Below are 21,923 nucleotides of genomic sequence, written 5' to 3'. Positions count from 1 at the left end.
CCTGTTGATAGACCAGCTCAGGTTCTCAGATTGCGAGTATGTATTTACATTTTAATTTTTGTATTTTGTTTCTTAATCTTTTAGATTGTAATGATTGGGAGTTTTTGTTTTACTTTAAAGTGGCAATGCTTGCAAGTGAATATTACACATTGATTTTCTAATATTCCCCAATTTTCTATATCCACTCCTGTGATCTTAATTTCATTTTCATGCATCTGCTCATGTTAAAGTTGTAGAGTTAATGAGTTAATGCATGTAACCTCCAATAGGTTCACTTTCCTTCCCCTACACCAGTCTACCTTCTCTTAAAATCTAACCTGTTTTATGTTCCTCCTCTTACATAGTCTCATTGCTATGTGGCCATACTAAAATTCCTTCTTTGGGGCCCCAGGGTGGCTCAGTCAGTTAAGCGTCTGCCTTCGGCTCAGATCATGATCTCAGGGTCCTGGGATCGAGTCCTGCATTGGCTCCCTGCTCAGCGGGGAGCCTGCTTCTCCCTCTACCTTTGCCTCTCCACCCTGCTCGTGCTCTTCGGTCACTCTTGCTCTCAAATATATAAATAAAATATTTTTTAAAAATAATAAAATTCCTTCTTTTTGTTCCTTACCACATTCCCCACAAGGGTCAATCTAAACCTTTTTCCATCCCTCTAAGCAGATGAATCTTCTATTTACAGAGAGGATTGAGGTTATCTATGCAAAAGCCCCTCTTTCCTTCCCTCCACTTCAATTTCCTTGCATTCACGCTCTCTACTTCAAATATTAACTCTTCCCTCCTGCCTCAAAGGAAGGAGCATTCTTCTTGGCTAACTCCATATCTATTTTTTTATTCCATTCTTCAGTTGGATTTGGCTCAGCTGCAGTAAGAGAAAATCCTCCAAATAACAGTGACTCTAAAAAGACGGGTGTTGTGATGAATCACTAAATTCTACACCTGAAACTAATATTATGCTGTATGTTAACTAACTGGAATTTAAATAAAAACTTGGGGGGAAAAGCCAGGTGCTACAGGTGAAACAGATCTAGAAGTGGGCTGTTGAGGACAGATATGGCAGCTCCATCAGTTGTCAGGGAATCATGTTTTCTTTCTCACTGCTCTACCACCACTAAAGAGTGGCCCTTATCTTCATTGCACAAACTTGCTGCTTGAAACCTGAGAATACAGCTTTCCAGGGAGGAAAATGAAGTTAAAGAAGAAGACCTCCTCTTTTCCTATGTCCCTAAAGAACTACACAACAACTTATACTAATTGGCCAAAATTTAGCCACATTTGGCTGCAAAGGAAACCATGAAAGGACCTGTTTAGCTGGGTGGCCATGGGCCCAATGAAAAATCTGTGTTTTATGACAGTAAGAAAAAAAAATGGTTTTCTGTTATAAAGAATAGATTCGGTAAAGCACTCATATTTTCTCACCTCCGACAATATCCGTGTCCCTACTTCTTCAATCCCTTTCCATTCTCCTCAAATATATTCTAACTCTCCATACTTCATCCTAAAAGAACACCAAACACCTTCTCTTGATTCTGGTCATTCTCTTCACTGCGAAAAAAAATTTTTTATCGCTCTCCTTTAAAATTTAACATTTCTTTTCTGCTTATTTCCGATCCCTAGTCACCATCTCCCCTTTAAATTACATAGCTTCCTAGCCTCTTGAGTTTCTGGAACATTTAACAAATACATCTTTGCCCCAAACGAGTCTTTCGATTTTACTTATTAATAAAAAATTCAATTAATATTTAATTCCACGAATAAGACAAGAGTACGTCGTTACAAAAAAAAAAGTATTATAAATAATGCAAACACCTCCTTCGGTCACACCCATGAACACCAAACATGAGAGGATGGTTGAAGTTGGAAAGAAGATGCGATTTTCCAGTTCGTTTGTGTGAAACTGGAACGAGGGCCCTCCGTCACTACGGGTTCGCCGCCCCCACGAACGTCTCTCCCTGCCAGCGGCCGGCGGGTCTGACTTTCACCGCAATGGAGTGAACGCCAGAAACCGTGGCCTTAACAATCCCTGGATCCCAACCGCCTGACCTAGGTCCATGGGCTGGAGGCCGGTACGAGATTCTCGTTACTTCCGGGATCCTCGCGGAAAATGCAAGCGAGACGCTTCTTTGACGCATTTCCGGGGCGCCGGAACAGAGGCAGGCGGAGGTGGCGGCGCGTCGGGAAGATGGTGGTGACCAGGTCCGGGAGGCCTCGGGCCACGATCCAAGCCACGTTGGCTGAAAACTCCCAGCAGAAGGTAGGAGATCGCAGAGCGCCTTCATCTCTGCCGCTGCTTCACAGAGCGGCGGTTAGGGTGGTAGGGCGGCGCGAAGTTCCGGCGGAGCAGCGTGAGGAGAAGCGGCGGAAAGGGCCTGAGCTTGTCGCGCGCTGCAGTGTCAGACACCGTGCTAAGCCCGTAGCTTCCTCTTCAGTCCTCGCTACGGTTGCTTTAAGACAGTCCTTAGCCTGGAACAGAGAGGTCAGATAACTTGCTTTGGGTAGTTCACCTTCATAATGAAAGATGCACAGCCGAGGCCTTTTAACCTGTTACAACCGTACGAAGAAGGCTTAATTTCGGCCGCCAAGTGTAAGTCTAATTGTAATGAGCAGGGTTGAAGAGAAGGTTGCCGTTGTCACGTGGGGAGCTGGTAGTGGCCCCACAGCACTTTATACCGGAGTGGGGAAGGCTGCAGTGACGCCGCCTGGCGGCTATTAGTGGCTCTAGCGGTCCGCTGGCTCTAATTCGACGAAGGGAATAGAGCGTTAATTCATTTATGTATGTAGAGGTAAGGGCTGCAACTGATTTCATTGATGCGTGTGTTCCCAAACACATCTGTACTCATAGTTAATACTTCTTTCTTCTCTCTTCCCCTGTGTGTCAGAATGTAGGTCGGCCAACCATATTTGGCATTTGGTACTTGGTGCAGAAAATTTTCTTTTCAGTTAATTGTTTAGCTCCCTCAAATTAGATCTAGGTCTTGGGTGAGGCGAGTGAAGCAGGGTCCTGCAAATGCAGAGTCAGATCCAGTATATGTTTTTTGTTCTTATTGTTAAAAATCATGGGTACTGGTGGTTGTGAGGCAGGGTCTTGCAAATACAGTGTTAGATCCAGTATTTAGTATTTAAGTTTTTTTTTTTAATGGGTGGTGGTTTTGTATATTTACTGAGTTTTGTAGTACCCTCTTAAAATGTGCTTCGGAGAGGAGTGCCCTAGTTCCAGTCCTCCCTAAATTACAGTGTATTTATTCTGGCTTACAGAATTCTGCTAAAAGAATTCAGGCACATCCAAAAGGCAGGAAGGAATGTCTGCCTGTTGACCTAACTACTGCGGAATCACAAACCACTAGGAAACAAAGTCCAGTCTCTAGAACTCCTAAAACCAGAAAGAGGAAGAGCGGAACTACAGCTTCATTATCAGAAATGAACAAACCATCTACTGATGGAGAGACCTCTGAAGCAGAGTCAAATTGTTCTTCTGTGTCTGAGCTCCAGGATCCCATTTTAAGAATAACTAGGAGACGGCAGATCTTAGTTGCATGCACTCCAGTGTCCAGTGTTCGGAAAAGGCTGAAAGTAACTGCTGTAAATCAGTCTCATACTGAAGAAGACGACTGTGACTCTGAAGCTGAATCACATGTCTCAGGTATTTCTAGAATTGTGCCGCCCACAGTAATAACTACAAGGACCAGAAGTAGTAAGGCTAAATCTGTAAGAGATCCAAGCCAAAAATTACATGCAGAAGCTGTTTCTGATGCTGAGTCATCATACTCAGACATTTCTTCAATTTCTGGAGTTGCAATTATGAGAACAAGGAGTATGCAGAAGAAATTACATGCACAAACTGAGGAGAAAGATACTGATATTGTACCAGAAAATGAAAAACAAATCATAAATATTCCTGTGAATTCAGAGGATTCAGATACCAGACAAACAACTTGTTTACTAGTAGGATCGCTTTCTCAGATAAATAAGCCAAATTTCTATAATAATGAAATTTATAATGACTTTGATGATGATTCCTTCCACAGCAATTCAGAAAAAAAACAAACAGTGCAAAAACGCCGATGTTTTAATGTAAGAGAGGAGAAAAAGGCCAGTGTTGCACCTCTCAAAGAAATAACAAAGGAGAATTGTAAGAATTTAGATGAAGAAGCCAAGGGAATAGTAGATGAGGAAAAAGAAATAAATAAGAAAAATTCTCAGTTGGAGAGCCTTTCTGAACCTCGGGATACTGGCATTCAGCGGTTAGTTTCTCAAAGGCATTCAACCCCCCAAAATAATAAGACCACATCAGAGCCCTCAAATCTGAACTCTGAGGCTATAATGAAATCGTTAGCTCAAACATTTGCTGTGGTGCAAGTGGACAGATGGAATGAAGAAAGAAAGAGCACCGTAAAAACAAGTGACTTGACAGAATTTGGTGATGGTGGTAGTGATGAAGAAAAGTGCACAGTTACAGGTATCAGTGAAGATAGGAATGAAGGAAGGGATGTAGATTTTGAGTGTGAAACCAAGCTGTTCAAGTCTGAGCTCCACACAGCCCTGGACAAAGATGATTCTGTTTTATTAGTTCTCAGCAGTGATGAAAGCCAGCAGTCTGAAAATAGTGAGAATGAAGAGGACACTGTGTGTTTTGTTGAAAATAATGGTCAAAAGGTGTCATTAAATGGAGAATCAGAAAATATGTCATGTGACAATGCATTGTTTGTAATTGACACAACTCCTGGCTTGAGTACTGATAAACATTTTTACTTGGATGAGGGAGACAAGGCAAGTGAAGTTGCTACTGAGGAAGAAAAAGAGGAGGAAGAGGATGAAAAAAGTGAAGAACCATCAGATCATGACAGAAACAAAGATAGTGAGTTTAGTGATGAAGACGACTTACTAAATAGCACAAAGTCTAAACTGTAAGTTTTACCTTTATTTTTAAAAGTAAGTTTTTGATACATATTTCAAGTGGCCGATTTACCATAAAAATACAAAATATTAGAAAACATGGGAATTGAGAAAAGTACTGCCTCAGGTTCTTTATAGTAGAGCTCTTTTAACCAGCATTTCCCTAGTCTGGGTGCCTTTGTTAGTCATATTTCTCCCACCAGTGATCTATTTGAAATCATTAGTTAAGATTTTCCTGCAAGATTTTTTTTCTTTTTTAAGATTTTACTTATTTGTCAGAGAGAGAGAGATTGAGAGAGCACAAGCTGGGGAAGCGGCAGGCAGAGGGAGAAGCAGACTCCTCGATGAGCAGGGAGCCCGGTGTGGGACTCGATCCCAAGACCCCAGGATCATGACCTGAGCCAGAGGCAGACACTCAACCGACTGTGCCACCCAGGCGTCCCTAGATTTTCCTGCATGATTGTTAAGAGCAACAAAAAAGCGAAGGAAAGGAACTTTTATCTTTTCTCCACGCTAATTGTAGAGAAGTTGAAAAACAGAGAAAAATAATCATCTATAATCCCATCGATCAACCATTGAAAAGTGCTAACTTTTGAGGCTATTTCTTTAGTTTCATTTTTTCTGTTTTAAATTTGTTTTTCTTAGGCATAGGGCCCTGGTGGCCCCATATCCACTGGAAATACATCCTTTTTTTTTTTTTTTTAAGATTTATTTATTTATTCATTTGACAGAGACATCCAGCAAGAGAGGGAACAGAAGCAGGGGAAGTGGGAGAGGAAGAAGCAGGCTCCTAGTGGAGGAGCCCAATGTGGGGCTCTATCCCAGAATGCTGGGATCACTCCCTGAGCTGAAGGCAGACGCTTAATGACTGCGCCACCCAGGCGCCCCTGGAAATACATCCTTGGCAAGGGTCTATACATTAACAGATGCCCGGTTTTCACTCTAAATGAATGAAATAAATCTCTGAGGCCAGCCTCAAGCATGCTTATTTTTTAAAAGCCACACTCTTCTCCAGGATAATTCTAATGTCTCTTTAGGGTTGAGAATGACTACAAAACCACTGCAGTAGAATGATTTCACTTTCCAGTAGAGGTTGATCAAAGCTTTCAACTGTTCAGTTTATGTGAATAATTAGGGAAGAAAGTAACTGGAAGTCCAAATCTATTTGTTTTATAAAAAGGACCTTACAGTAATACAAAAGTAGAAATTCTAATTACATAAATATAGCAGGAGCCCAGACCCAACTGATTTGGTAGATACGGGGTATGACTTCTGTATTTTGAAAATCTCTGGGGGCGCCTGGGTGGCACAGCGGTTAAGCGTCTGCCTTTGGCTTAGGGCGTGATCCTGGCGTTGTGAGATCAAGCCCCACGTCAGGCTCCTCCACTATGATCCTGCTTCTTCCTCTTTCACTCCCCCTGCTTGTGTTCCCTCTCTCGCTGGCTGTCTCTATCTCTGTCGAATAAATAAATAAAATCTTTAAAAAAAAAAAATCTCTGGTGGGAAATACAGATGTTCACCGCTGTTTAAAACTCACTGATTTAGAGGCACTACCAAATTCCCTTATTACCCAGAAAAACTTCTAAGCTTGGATAACCTGGAAGTTCAGAACCTGTTTTTCTCATTGGTTTTAGAGATAGAGGTACATACATTTGTTAACTACCTGTATATGAAGTTGAGCTGAATTGCCAGATGTATCTCCTCTTCTCTGTAATTTTCTTTGTAAAATCCCTTTATGAAGTCTAGTGGCATATTATATAGTCTTAATTTTCTTTAAGTTAATCTGAGGAATAGATTTAGATGTGCTCCCAAAAAACTTTTTTCATTCATCCCGGAATTTTGTTCTAAGTGATTTTATTAGATTTAAAACGTGTTTCAGTTTTTCAGAAACTCCATTGTAAAAATAAGACTTCCTTTTGTATGTGTGTGTTTGTGGTCATTGGCAGTAAAAGGGGAGAGAAGAGAAAAGTGATTTTAAAAATAGTCTCAGGACGCCTTGGTCCTTGCTCAGTCAGTTAAGTGTCTGCCTTCGGCTCAGGTCATAATACCAGGGTCCTGGGAATGAGTCCCGCATCAGGCCCCTCTCTCTCTCTCTCTCTCTCTCTCTGACAAATAAAATCTTTAAAAACAAAAATACAGTCTCCGTTGTTTCCATTTTGATTTGATTACTTGATCTTTAAGTTATCATTTCTCTTTCAGTCTGAAGTTGACGAGCAGCAGCATAGACCCTGGTATGAGTATCAAGCAGTTGGGTGGTTTGTATATTAATTTCAATGCAGACAAACTACAGTCGAACAAGAGAACCCTAACACAGATCAAGGAGAAAAAGAAAGATGAAGTAAGTTACATGGAGTGTCCTGTTGGTTTTCATAGAACTAACCAATCACTTCTAGACATGATTAGTCCTTGGTAAGAGACTAATTTTCCTGCAGTGAAACCACGTTAGTCTACTGTGCTCCTTTTTTAACACTTGAAAAATAAATCAATACAGGATCAGCGTTCCTCTTGCACCTACCAGTTGTCTTAGGGGTTGTGCTTTCTTCTCTTTTCTTGCTGTATTTTTATTTCATAATTGTTCTGGATGCTGGTGAGAATCTGAAAACTGTGGGTGCCACTTCTCCTCACCAGAAAAAATATACATATGCACATAGGCATAAAATTGTACATGTAATTTCAGAAGGGAATTACAAAGTAGGTAACCTCATCCAAACCCTCAGCTTTAGTCAGCGTGGCATGGCTTCTCCAAATCTGTATTCTCCAGCCTTGCTGTCCCTCCAGGTCTTGAAATCCTGTTGTGCCTGTTGACTGTGTATTCAGATGTGCTCATCTTGGCACTTGACCTCCCTAATTGCCCTCCTTCGCTTCCCTTCCTGAACCAGCTGCTACTTTAGTATCCTCTGGCCTGGTTAATGGTGCCAAACTCTCTTTCCCTTTTGCAGTCTCTGAACCTAGCAGATGCTGTTGCTTACATACTCTACTCTGTTGCCTCCTTTTCACCCCATTTTTCATCTAGACTACTACAGTAGCCTCCTTACTCTTTTCTCCCCCCAACCTCTGTACTTTTGATAGATTTCTCTTTTAAAAAACAAAAAAGAGTACCTGGCTGGCTCAGTCAGAAGAGCATGTGACCCTTGATCTCCAGGTTGTGAGTTCAAGCCCCGTGTTGAGGGTAGATATTACTTCAAAACAAAGCAAAACACAAACCTGATTGTGATATTCTCCTGTTTAAGTCCCTCAGAACATTCAAGATGCTTTCATTCCTTCGGCTCTGTCCACCTGCTATGTTCTTACCACTGAAGACTACTGTAGTTCCCTGAACATACCCTGCTCTTTCCCAGGCCAGTGCAGAGATCATAGATCACTGCCTTTGGGAAACATTCTCTGACTCTAGTCCTCTCCACCACCTCGTCTGTGCTTCTGCAACACCAAGTATAGATTTGACTCTATTGATCATATTGTCATTTTACTGTTTTTCCTAAATCAGTTCCTAAAACAGGATTCTCAGCCTCAGCAATACTGGTATTTGGGGCTGGATGGTTCTTTGTTGTGGGAGAATGTCTTGTGGGATATGTAGCGGCATCCCTCGTGTCTACCCAGTAGTTGTCAGTAGCATCCACCACCCCTCAACCCCTCTGCACACATACCCCAAAAGTATCTTCAAACATTGCCATTTGCTCCCAGTTGAGAACCACCGTCCTGAAGCCTTCTATAGTACCTGGCACACAGTAAGCTCTTAAGCTGCTAAATATCAAGCTCTCATTTCTGAGTGAAAGGAAAGTCTAGACTGCTACCCTACTATCTAGAAACTTCTAGGGGATTTGGGGATTTCTGAATTGATAATTTCAAATGTTACTGACCAAATTAGTGTTTCTATGAACTATTTGAGGGCTAAGGAGCAATCTTTAGTTCATACCCTGTGGGAGATGACTAATTAATTACCTTGAGGACCTTTTAGTGATATAAACAGTATTATGACAATATTGTTCATTCTGTGCAAACAAAGAATGCAGAAGTCATTTAGGAAAAGATTAATAGGTTTGACTACACAAAATTTAAAAATTTTCACAATTAACACCTTAACAAAGACAAGTGTAAGAGACCATAGGTTAATAACACTAAAATACAAAGTACATTTCTGCAAATTAATAAAAACAACCATTTATAAAAATGAAAAAGAACCCCAAAACGTACAGGCGTCTCCCACAGAAGACTTATATATAGCTAATAAAAACACAAAAAGATGACCAACAGCAAATGAAAACAGCCATGGGCACCAGTGACAACACACAAAAAGATAATACCCAGTGTTGGTGGCAATGTAAAGAAAAAGGACACTGAATAACTGTTGGTAGGACTTAACGTTACTTGAATGCAAAGCAATTGGAATCTTACAGAAATAATCACAAGTGTGCATAGATGACGTTTACAGTGTTTAATGGAAAAAGGTTTGATGGAGACTTAAACTAAATGTCAGAAGAAAAATGTTGGTGCATAACAGCTATTAAAAAGAATGAAGTTGATCTATGTGTGAACTGATATTGAAAGAGCGTCTAAGATGTATTGTTGAAGTAAAAGCAGGTTTATCTAGACAGATAAATATGTTATTTAATCAAACCTGTATCACTGTACTTATTAATAATACAGTCTCCTCAAATCAGAAGAAGCTTTTTTTCCAACATCAAAAGAACTTATGAAAGACCAGTTAGGGTTGTTTGTTTATTTGTTTTCAGAGATTTCAAGAGCCATTGTGACATTTGTTCCTGTGACTATTTTCCGGTTTGGTACACGTGGCTGGTTGTAAACCAGTAAATACAAATTCAACACATTAATGTAAATCTGATATATGCTGATTCAATTTAGAAAAAGAAATTTAAGATGAATGAAGTTTCTTAAAATAATCCTTCAGTTTGCCTTCTAAAGCATTTTTATTGTGATATAATTTACAAACTTAAGGACCAAAACAACTTTGCAGTAGAATGGTTGTGTATAAAGAGGGTTAATATATTTGGACTAGTCTTCAGTGTGGGAGATGTTTCTCTTATAAAGCAAAAGATGTTGGGAAAAATTGTGATATTCTGATATTAAAACCACTTTAATATTTTTACAGCTTTTGCAGAAAGCTGTCATTACTCCTGATTTTGAAAAGAACTACTGTGTCCCACCTTATAGTGAATCAAAGCATCAACTTCAGAAAAAACGCAGAGTAAGTATAGTGACTCTCATTATTTAAATTGTTGAGGTATGTTTGATTATATACATTCATCCTATACAACATGGTTGTATAATTTAAAAATACATATTTTCGGGGCACCTACCTGGCTCATTCAGTAAAGCATGCAACTCTTGATCTTAGGTTTTGAGTTCTAGCCCCACATTGGGTGTAGAGATTACTTTAAAAAATAAAATCTTTTTTTTTTTTTATAAAGATTTTATGTATTTATTTGACAGAGATAGAGACAGCCAGCGAGAGAGGGAACACAAGCAGGGGGAGTGGGAGAGGAAGAAGCAGGCTCCTAGCGGAGGAGCCTGATGTGGGGCTCGATCCCATAACGCCGGGATCATGCCCTGAGCCGAAGGCAGACGCTTAACCAGCTGAGCCACCCAGGGACCCCTGCAAGTCAGCAGTTCTTACTAAGATAAAAAAATAAATTTGAAGGACCCTTAATTTATAAAACTGATAATACTATGCCCAAATTACCAAAGAAAACACTGATTTAATTTATTTTGTGAAAAGTGAGTCTGGGGACTAATATATTCTGCTAAGTAATCTCATTTGTTTTTAATTCATGAAGTTTTCTGTATATATAATTTTGGAGGGAATGAGGTGTAGTTTATACATTGCTTATTAAAGTTAGAATTTTATGTTTAATTTTTGAAATCTGAATTTCAGAAAGAACGACAGAAAACAGCAGGTGATGGCTGGTTTGGTATGAAAGCTCCAGAATTGACAGATGAACTAAAAAATGATCTCAAAGCACTGAAGATGAGAGCTAGCATGGACCCAAAAAGGTTTTACAAGAAAAATGATAGGGATGGCTTCCCCAAGTACTTCCAGGTATAAAACAAACAATAATGGCGTTGATGTTCTGTGGATTTTAGTTTGGAAAGCACAGTAGTGTTCTTTCTGTTTACTCTTAACATAGGTGAGTATTTGTAGTGCATATCTGCTTAGGCTATATAATAATGGGCAGAACCCAATTCAGACAGCCTTTTGGCCCCCAGCTTGTAATGGCGTTCCATATAGAGAGAAGGTGTTGCAAATGATAACTAAGTTTCCAGGTCATACTTCTAAAAGTTACGGAACCTCTAAGTTGGGTATACCATATATGAATAGTATTAGCGTAACAGCAAGAATCCTTACATGATGGAGGAGGAAATAGGCAGTCATTTGCACCAAACTCTTCTTCTCCAGATAGAGGGGCATCCCCAGGCAAATGCTGAAAATAAGTTAAAGGTTGGTTTTCAAAGTGTTTCCAGATGAAAATCCAGTTGAGAACATTCTGGTAGCCTTCAGCTTCATTTGGTAGCTGTCAACTTCATTCTGTTCTTCTTTCTTGTCACTTACCTGAATTACTGTAATAGTCCTTCACCTCCAGGTCTGCTCACCCTTCTAGTCCATCCTTCACATTGTAGCCAGTCATCTGTTCTTTTTACAAAAGGGCAGTATGTTCATGATACACCTCTGCTCAGTGATATCACAGGTAACATTCGATGACAGCTTTGGTGATTTTTTATGACCTGTAGGGTAGAGTCTCTATGGTCTGCACTCATACCAGCTCACCAGCTCTTCTGTCACATAGCCCTCGTTAGCTCTAACACACATGGAGGAGCCTTGACCTCCCTTAGGTAGACTTGGTCACTTATTTTTTTTAGGGCATCTATAGTGTTTTGTTCAACATAATTATGTTATGCTTTAATCTTTTAGTTACTTGTCTATGGATTTTCCTTAAGACTATGGGCTCCTTGCTGGCAAGGACCAGATATTCTTTGTCTTTATTTCCCAAACACTTAGCACACTACCAGGCACATAGTGGACACTATAAATTTCACTTGGTTGAATGTACGAACAAATGCAGAGAGGTTACTAAGAAGGTTCTATGCTGGTAGCATTTATGATAACCTAGGAGATCAAATAGGTGTATAGTAGAGTTTATGTGTCAATTTTATTAAATTAGGAGACAAAAAAGAATTGATATTGTCTGTCCCACTTTTCTAGTTACACTGTTCATCAAGAATTTACTGTCCTGCCTAGCACTAAATTATATTAGGATTTTTGGCTTTATTATAAATTCTAATGAAATGTCATTAGTAGGACCCAGTGCCAGTTGCTTTAAAAAATGGCAAAACCAACTTTAATATTGATATCCTTTAAGTTGGGTTTTCCATTCCTTTCTACAAAGATACTTTGTTAGAACTACCCTGAAATATGGATGCAACTTAGCATTCAAGTATTGCATGACTTATTTCAATCAATTGCTCCTAGATTGGAACCATTGTTGACAATCCAGCTGACTTCTACCATTCACGAATTCCCAAAAAACAAAGGAAGAGAACTATAGTGGAAGAATTGCTGGCTGATTCTGAGTTCAGAAGGTAAAGGAATTTATGTTTCACTTTGTATTGTGTATCTTTTCCTTTAGAATATACATAAACTTTACAATTTCAGGTAATTTTTAAATGGCTTTAGCACAGTATCTCAACAACAGCACTATTTACATTTTGGATGGAATAATTCTTTATTAGGGGGAACTGTCCTGTGTATTGTAGAATGTTTAACAGCATCCCTGGCCTCTACTCACTAGATGCCAGCAGCACCCCATCCCCAATTTGTGACAAAAATGCCGACATTTCCAAATGTCCCCGTGGAGCATAAGCATTCCCAGTTTAGAACCAGTGCTTTAGATGGAAGCTTGAAAATATTTGGCTAGAGGAGAATGAGCCTGCAAAGGAGATTAGGAAAGAATAGCTAAGGGGCCATTAAGAAAACCAGGATGGCATAGTGTCACAGAAGTCAAGAATGGAGAATGTTTTGAGCAGATACAAATGGAGGGAGTGGTTAACAGGAATAAATGCTGCTGAGAGATCAAACTGGGTGATGGGCATTAAGGAGGGCACGTGATGTAATGAGTACTGGGTGTTACATACAACTGATGAAACACTGAACTCTACCTCTGAAACTAATAATGCACTGTATGTTAATTAATTGAATTTAAATAAATTTTTAAAAAAACCCAAAATTAAAAACTTCCTTTGGATATACATGGAGGTCAAAACATTTTTGCCAGGAATTTTAGGGGAGTGATGAGGAGGAAACCAGACTGGAGAGGACTGGAGAGTGAGTTGAAAATGAAGAAATGGAGGCAATTCTTTGAAGTTTGGGAAGAGGGAGAGAGGCAAGGCTAGTAGTGGGCATGGAGTTGGAGGATTATTTTTTAAGACGGGAGCATTTGGGGAATATGTTTAAATGTCCTTGAAGCAGCTGTGTATATAATAGGAGATTTAAAAGCATACCTCATGTAGAAACCCTTGTTGAACTTCCAGATTGATTTAATAGCAAAAGTGAAAAGATCTGTCAAGGGTTTTAAAAACTTTGTCAGCATGGAAAACAAATTTAACACAAGTGTTATGTAAGCTATTTAATTAGTCTGGGTAATGGTAAAAACTGTAGAAATAAGCAATGCTCTTTTCTCGCTTATTATTTTCTCCTTGGAAATCTCATCCCCTATAGGGCTTTAATTATAATCTATATACTGTTGGCTTCCAAATGTGGTATGTCTAGTCCAGATCGCTCCTGAGTGCAGACCCGCATACCCAGCTGCTGCCTCAGGAACATCCAGTGGGTTTCTCATAAGCATCTCTATGAGTTAGTTGACTTGGCCTTTCCTGACTCCACCCTTCCAGTAAAAGCTAATCCTCTCCCAGTGCTCTGTATCTCATGACTGAACAGCATCACCATCCACTTATTAGCAAGTCTTGACACCTCCTCCTTCAGTCCACATTCATAGGCAGTCTCTCCCATTTTCCTCTCTCTCAAGCCTGCCTTTTTCTCCATCTGCACACAGGCATGGTGCAAGCTGATTCTTTGTTTACCACGTGTTAACCATATGTTCTGGTTAAAAATTGATCTGGTTAAAAATTGACCTGTATTTTATAATATTGATGATAGCAATCTCAGAAATCACAGCAGTGTTGACAGTGCTTTCACTAAAAAATAATAGCATGAGGAAGTTGGGGGAGTAAACTGGAAATTTCAGAGAATGAATCTCACAAAATTGTGGATTAGAGGTAGTGTTCTTAGTTCATTGTTACCATACTTCAGTCACTGAATACCATTTTCACAATGTTTGCATTATCTGTATGCTCCCTGCTTTATTTTAAAAGGAAACTTTATATTGCCTACTGTAAATGGGTTTGCTGGCTTATAATTTTTGTAATGTGCATGAAGATAAATACATTGCTTAAAGTGAATATTGTCTATCACTTAGATTTATGCACGCTATGTGAAACACTCTACTGGCCCATCTCCATGGAATGTTTTAATTCCTTCAGAACATTCTGTTTAAGAGGTTTCTGGCCTCTGAACACTTTGGGATAGGGAACTTCATTAAACATATTTAATGCGTCATATGTTCATTAGTGGGAATGTCTTGGGACAGAAGAAGTAAGCGTAATATACAGGAGAAAATGTGATTTTCTGTGTTGTGTGTGGTTTTTGGTATTGTTTGTTGAGGTATAGTTGACTACAGTGTTACACTAGTTCCACGTATGCAATGTAGTGATTTGATAATTCTGTACATTACAAAATGCTCACTAGTATAAGTGTAGTCACCATTTGTCACCATACAATGTTGTTGTGATACTGTTGACAGTGTTGTCCTGCTGAGCTTTTCATCTCTATGACTTACTTTATGACTGGAAGTTTGTACCTCTTTATCCCCTTCACCTATTTCACCCATCCCCCACCTCTGGCAGCCACCAGTTTCTTCTCTCTTTTTGAGGAACCTCCGTACTGTTTTGGCACAAGCATAGTGGTTGTGCCAAATTACATTCCCACCAACAAAAGCACAAGGGTTCCTTTTTCTCCACATCCTCACTAACACTTGTTACTTCTTTTTGATCCTAGGCATTCTGACTAGTATTTGAGAGTCAGTTTTTTGTTTGTTTGATCTTTTAGATTCCACTTATACGTGAAATCATATGGCATTTGTCTTCCTCTGTGTGACTTCTTTCACTTAGCTTAATACCCTCTAGGTCCATCCATGTTGTCCTGAATGGCAAGATTTCATTTTTTTTTTATATGGCTCAGTAATATTCCTGTGTGTGTGTGTGTGTATCTGTCTCACATCATCTTTATTCATTCATCTATCAATGGGACACTTGGGTTGCTTCCATATCTTGGCTATTATAAATAATTGTGGGGTGCATATATCTTGAGTTAGTGTTTTAATTTGGGTAAATACCTGGTAGTGGAATTACTAAGTCAATTGGTTTTTTTTTTTTTAATTTTTTGAGGAACCTCCATACTTTTTTCAACAATGGTTACACCAATTTACATTCCTACAAACAGTATTTGAAGGTTCCCTTTTCTCCAAGTCCATGCCAACATTTGTTACTTCTTGTATTTTTGATACCAGCCATTCTGACTGATGTGATGTGATGTCGCACTTTGATTTTGATTTACATTTGCCTTGTGATTAGTGATGTTGAGCATCTTTTCATGTGTGTGTTATCCTTCTTCCGTATGTCTTTGGGGAAATGTTCAGGTCCTCTGACCATTTTTTAATCAGATTGTTTGGTTATTTGGTGTGAGTTGTGTAAGTTACTTATATATTTTGGATAGTAACTCCTTTTTTTTCTTTTTAAAGATTTTATTTTATTTATTTATTTGACAGAGAGAGAGATAGCCAGTGAAAGAGGGAACACAAGCAGGGGGAGTGGGAGAGGAAGAAGCAGGCTCCCAGTGGCGCCCCTGAATAGTAACTCCTTAACAGAGATATCATTTGCACATAAATCTTCTTCCATTTAGTAGGTTGCCTTTTTGTTTCATTGGTTTCCTTTGCTCTGCAAAAGCTTTTTATTTTGGTGTAGTCCCACTTGTTTATTTTTACTTTTGTTTCCCTTGCCTGAAGAGACATATCCATAAATATTTTGCTAAGGGTTATGTCCCAAGAGATTGGTGCTTGTGTTTTCTTTTAGGAGTTTTGTGGTTTCAGGTCTTACACTTAGATCTTTAATCCATTTTGATTTTTGCATATGGTATGAGAAAGTGGTCTGGTTTCATTCTTTTGTGTGTAGCTGTCCTGTTTTCCCAGTACCATTTATTATTAAGACTGTTTTCTCCATTGTTTATTCTTGCCTCCTTTATCATAGATTAATTGACCATGTAACTGTGTTTATTTCCGGGCTCTCTTCTGTTCCATTGATCTATTTTTGTGCCAGTACCTTACTGTTTTGATTACTATAGCTTTGTAGTATATCTTGAAATCTGGGTTTGTGATACCTCCAGCATTGTTTTTCTTTCTTAAGATTGCTTTGGCTATTTGAGATCTTTTGTGGTTCCATACAAATTTTAGGATTGTTTGTTCTAGCTCTGCAAAAAATGCTATTGTGATATTTTGTTAGGAATTGCATTGAATCTGTATATTGCATTGGGTACTATGGACATTTTAAGAGTATTAATTCTTCTAATCCATGAGCATATCTTTCCATTTGTTTATGTTGTCTTCAGTTTTTTTCATAATATCTTACAGGTATCAGAGTACAGGTCTTTCAGTCTCCTTGGTTAAATTTATTCCTAGGTATTTTATTCTTTCTGGTACAGTTGTAAGTGGGATTGTTTTCTTAACTTCTCTTTCTGCTACTTTGTTATTAGTGTATAGAAACACAGCATTTCTATATATTAATTTTGTATCCTGCAGCTTAACTGAATTCATTTATTCTGATTGTTTTGGGTAGTGTCTTTAGGGTTTTCTATATGTAGTGTCATGTCATCTGTAAATAGTAAAAGTTTTACTTCTTCCTTCCCAATTTGGATGCCTTTTATTTTTCTTATTTAATTGCTGCAGCTAGGACTTCTGGTACTATATTGAATAAAAGCAGTGAGAACGGGCAGCCTCATTTTGTTCCTAATCTTAAGAGGGAAAGTTCTCAGTTTCTCACCATTGAGTATGACTTTAGTTGTGTGTTTTTCAAATGTGGCCTTTATTATGTTGAGGTATGTTTCCTCTAAACGCACTTTGTTGAGAGTTGTTAAATCATGAATGGATGTTGTACTTTGACTGTTTTTTAAAAGGTGGGGGGTGGGGGGCAGAGGGAGAGACAGAGAACCCTAAGCAGGCTCCACGCCCAGCAGGGAGTCCAACACGGGGCTTGATCACACTACCCTGAGATCATGACCTGAGCCAAAATCAAGAGTCCGACACTTAACCGAGCCACCCAGGCACCCCAACAAATGGTGGGGTTTTTTTGTTTTGTTTTTTGATCACCTGTTGAGATGATCATATGGTTTTTATTCTTTTTCTGGTCAATGTACATTGATTTGCAAATATTGTACTGCTTTTGCATGCATGGTTTAAATCCCACTTGATCTTGGTAACTGATGTTTTTTTAATGTATCATTGGATTCAGTTTGCTTATGTTTTGTTGAGGATTTTTGCATCTGTGTTCATGGGGCATATTGACCTGTAGTTTTCTTTTTTTGGAGTGTCTTTGGCTTTGGTATGAGAGAAGTGCTGGTCTCATAGAATGATTTTGGAAGTTTTCCTTTTCTATTTTTTGGAATAGTTTGAGAATAATAGGTATTAACTCTTCTTTAAACGTTTGGAAGAATTCAGCTATGACTCCATCTGGTCTTGAATTTTTTTGGGAGTCTTGATTACTGATTCAGTTTTGTTATTAGATCTGTTCAAATTTTCCATTTTTTCCTGACTTAGTTTTAGAAGATTGTATGTTTCTAGCAGTCTATCCATTTTTTTCCTAGGTTGTCCCAATTCGTTGGCATATACTTTTTCATAGTATTTTCTTGTAATTTTTTGTATTCCTATGGCATCTGTTAATTCTTCATTTCTGATTTTGAGTTCTCTTTTTTCTTGATGAGTCTGGTTTTTTTGCTTTTTTATTTTATTTCTACTCTAATCTTTATTTTTTCCATCCTTCTACTAACTTTGGGCTTTGTTTGTTCTTTTCTAGTTCCCTTAGGTATAAGGCTAGATTGTTTGAAATTTTTGTTTATTGAGGTAGGCCTGTATCACTATAAACTTCCTCAAATCCTCTTTTGCTGCATCCCAAAGATTTTTGACCATTTTCATTTTCATTTGTCTTCATGTATTTTTTTGCTCTCCTTTTTGATTTCTTCATTGACCCATTGGTATTTAGTAGCATGTTGTTTAGCTTCCGTGTTTTTATGTTTTCCTTATAATTTTCTTTCATATCATTCTTTAGAAAAGATGCTTGGTATAATTTCAGTCTTCTTAAATTTATAGAGACTTGTTTTGTGGGCTAGCATATGGTCTGTCTTGGAGAATGTTCCATGTGCACTTGAAAAGAATGTGTATTGTTGCTTTTGGATGGAATGTTCTCTACATATCTGTTAAGTCCGTCTGATCCAATGTGTCATTCAAAGCCATTGTTTCCTCGTTGATTTTCTGTTTGGATGACCCATCTATTGATGTAAATGGGATGTTAAAGTCCCCTTCTATTGTATTACTGTCAACTTCTCCCTTCATGTCTGTTAATTTTTGCTTTATTTAGGTGCTTCTATGTTGGATGCATAGAAATTTATAGTTATATTCTCTTGTTTGAACCCTTTATTACATAATGCCATTCTGGGTCTCTTGCTACAGTCTTTGTTTAAAGTCTATCTTGCCTGATGAAAGTATTGCTAACCTGGCTTTTTTTCCCCCACTGCATTTGCATGGCATATCTCTTTTCACTCCTTCACTTTCAGTTTGTAGGTGTCTTTAAGGCTGAAGCAAGTCTCTTACAGGCACGATGTAGATGAGTCTTGTTATTTTTTATTCAGTTGGTCCCCTATGTCTTTTGATTGGAGCATTTAATCCATTTACATTTAAAGTAATTGCTGATAGGTCTGTAGTTACTGCCATTTTAATTGTTTTTGGGGTTTTTTTTTTTTTGTAGTTTTTCTCTGTTATCTTGCTCTCTTCCCTCGTGGTTTAATGGCTTTCCTTAGTATTGTTTGGATTCCTGCTTTTTGTGTTATCTATTACAGTTTTGGATTGGTGGTCACCTTGGATTCATATGTAACATCCCACGTGACAGCAGTCTATGTTAATTTGATGTCACGTTTGAACACATTTGATTAGGTTTTATTTCATTTTTAATGTTATCTTAGGTGTATTAGAATGTGTAAATTGGGGAGCGCCTAGGTGGCTCAGTCATTAAGTGTCTGCCTTCAGCTCAGGGCTTGATCCTGGCATTCTGGGATCAAGCCCTGCATCGGGCTCCCTGCTCTGCTGGGAGCCTGCTTCTTCCTCTCCCACTCTCCCTGCTTGTGTTCCCTCTCTCGCTGGCTGTCTCTCTGTCAAATAAATAAATAAAATCTTTAAAAAATAAAAAAAAGAATGTGTAAATTGTGCTGCTGACTTCTTGTAGGATTGAGTGAGCTATCAAGTTGTAAAAGGCTTAAATAGCTTGTTTTAAAGAGAGTATCAGCTAATCGTCAGCTTAAGTAGTAACAGATTTATGTAACACAGTGAAAGTGGTCTAGAACAGTTTTATATGGTTAAAGAATTTTTAATTTTTCCTAATCAAACTGTACTGATAACCCTTTCTTTTGAACTTCTGTGGACTACATTTATCACTATTTACCATAATGGCAATTAAAATTAAGAAACTTTAAAAATATTGATTCCTTTTAAAATAAAATATCCCATTACACATTGGTATATATTTTCATGAACAAAACAAAAATGATTTAGTGCAGATCTTTTTAATGTCTGGCCTAAAGATAGTCGGAACCTCATACCTGCTTCTGCATCAGTCTGCTGTTTTTACATTTTCATCCTACAGAAATATTTAAAGCATTGGGTATCATCTGGTAACTGGATGTGGCACATGGGTCTCCAGTGGTTGAAAGTTTTCAAAAGCCCTCCGTTATAGTTGCCATTTTTTTCTTACTAGACTGCAGGCTCTGCAAGGGTAGGGACTCTATGGTTGTCTTGTTCACTACTCAGTCCCCCAGCTCCAAATACAGCTCCACATGGTGGAATTGAGTATAAAAATGCTAAAATAGTGAAAATGCAAACAATTTTTTGATATTTAGAAGTTACACCACTACATCACCACCCCCATTACATTAAGTTCTGTTGTCATACTTTAAAACTTAAAAGTTTGGTTTTCTTTTTAGGTATAATCGAAGGAAGTACTCAGAAATCATGGCTGAAAAAGCAGCAAATGCAGCAGGAAAGAAGTTTCGAAAGAAGAAGAAATTTCGCAATTAAGATTCACCAAGCCACAGTATTTTACATCTCCTTTTATTTACTCAAGATGTTTTGAAAATTAGCATCATCACATAAATTAATATAGACTGGCCCTGTTTGAAAAAAGTTGACTTGAGGGAGAATCAGTCACATACCCCTTGGGATAAAAAGATGTGTCTACTAAAGACCCACCCATGTTTAGACCCTTTGAGGAAAAAAAAGGAAAACCTCTACCATTTTAATATGACTTTTGTAAAGTTTTCAACACTTGGTTATTTAAAGAACATTGAATTAAAAACATTTAGAAGGTACAAAGTTTGTTAACATATACAGAAAACTTGAAAATTACGTGATCAAAGCTAAACAATACTATAGAGCGTGTGTGTGTGTGTCTGTGTGTGTCTGTGTGTGTGTGTGTGTTACCAGAAATGCCCTTTTCTAAGTTTGAGTCCAGAAAATTGGTGAAGCTGGGATACAGAAATCTGCTTGTTGCAAGAATAAAAGTCATAGTTGAGACAAAAGTATTCTTGGAGCAAATGTATGTTAGTATATGACAGAAGAACTAAATGAAGCTATATAAAAAGAACTTAAAAAGGTAATGAAGACTTCCTAGAAAGTTTGGGTTAAAGGTGGACGAAGCAAGAGAACTGTTTTCTTTGTTTAGCAACTGAAACAAGAAGAAAGATTAATTTTATCCAGAGTCAGTGTTGTGTTCCAGGTGAATTAGGATTAAATCAATATAATTTTAACTTGGCCAGGAATAATTTCAAAGTGGTTATTTAGGGGCGCCTGGGTGGCACAGCACTTAAGCGTCTGCCTTCGGCTCAGGGCGTGATACCGGCATTATGGGATCGAGCCCCACATCAGGCTCCTCTGCTATGAGCCTGCTTCTTCCTCTCCCACTCCCCCTGCTTGTGTTCCCTCTCTCGCTGGCTGTCTCTATCTCTGTCGAATAAATAAAATCTTAAAAAAAAAAAATTCCAAAATGAGTCTTATAAATAAATAAATGATTGATAGATAGATAGATAAAGTGGTTATTTAATACCTCTCCGGCAGCAGTACACATCCTGATGAATCTACTTGTGCTACCTAAGGAGTGTTGGCTGTTTCCCGTAATGCTTCTTAGTGGGTTCTTCCTTTAATGTCATTATTTAAGGAACCTGTTTTCCCAGCAAACTGCTTGGCATTTCAGTAAATATACAATTTCATATTTTGTATTTATTGCTTGGGATCATAACCAACCTTTTGATTGGTTAATAATAGAACTGACAATGACATTCGTATGTGGATTTAGGCAAGTATCTCTATCTGTTCTCTTTTAACAGAAAAACTTTTATTCCAAGAATATTAAGTTTTGCCTTCCACTGGGTAAAATAAGGACCCACTATGAAAGAATTAAATCTCAAAACAAGAAGTTAGTTTACCCTTTGCACATTCTTCCAGAAGGAGTCATTCTCAGAACATTGCTTCAGCTCATGCTACTCTGCCGTAAGAATACTCAAAATTGTTTATCATTTGGTATGATGTCTCTGCACAGAAAGTTGAGGACCTACCCAGTTTTTCTCAGGATCAAAGTGTGGATCAACAACTTTTTTTTTT

The 21,923-nt window shown here is 38.3% G+C and overlaps 1 protein-coding gene across 1 annotated transcript; it reads left to right on the top strand.

Moving 5' to 3' along the window:
• Window positions 1–2,116: 2,116 nt before the first annotated feature.
• DNTTIP2 (deoxynucleotidyltransferase terminal interacting protein 2) lies at window positions 2,117–20,635 on the top strand. The gene is made up of 7 exons (XM_002917932.4): window positions 2,117–2,248; window positions 3,250–4,898; window positions 7,087–7,225; window positions 9,995–10,090; window positions 10,778–10,942; window positions 12,371–12,480; window positions 20,252–20,635. Exons 1-7 carry the CDS (start codon window positions 2,177–2,179, stop codon window positions 20,343–20,345), a joined length of 2,325 nt encoding a protein of 774 aa, XP_002917978.1. The 5' UTR covers window positions 2,117–2,176; the 3' UTR covers window positions 20,346–20,635.
• Window positions 20,636–21,923: the final 1,288 nt, after the last annotated feature.

The sequence above is a fragment of the Ailuropoda melanoleuca genome, chromosome 2 (assembly GCF_002007445.2).
Source record: "Ailuropoda melanoleuca isolate Jingjing chromosome 2, ASM200744v2, whole genome shotgun sequence".
NCBI lineage: Eukaryota > Metazoa > Chordata > Mammalia > Carnivora > Ursidae > Ailuropoda > Ailuropoda melanoleuca.
Note: the sequence above shows the minus strand (reverse complement) of the source record. Positions and strands in the feature narration are given on the sequence as shown.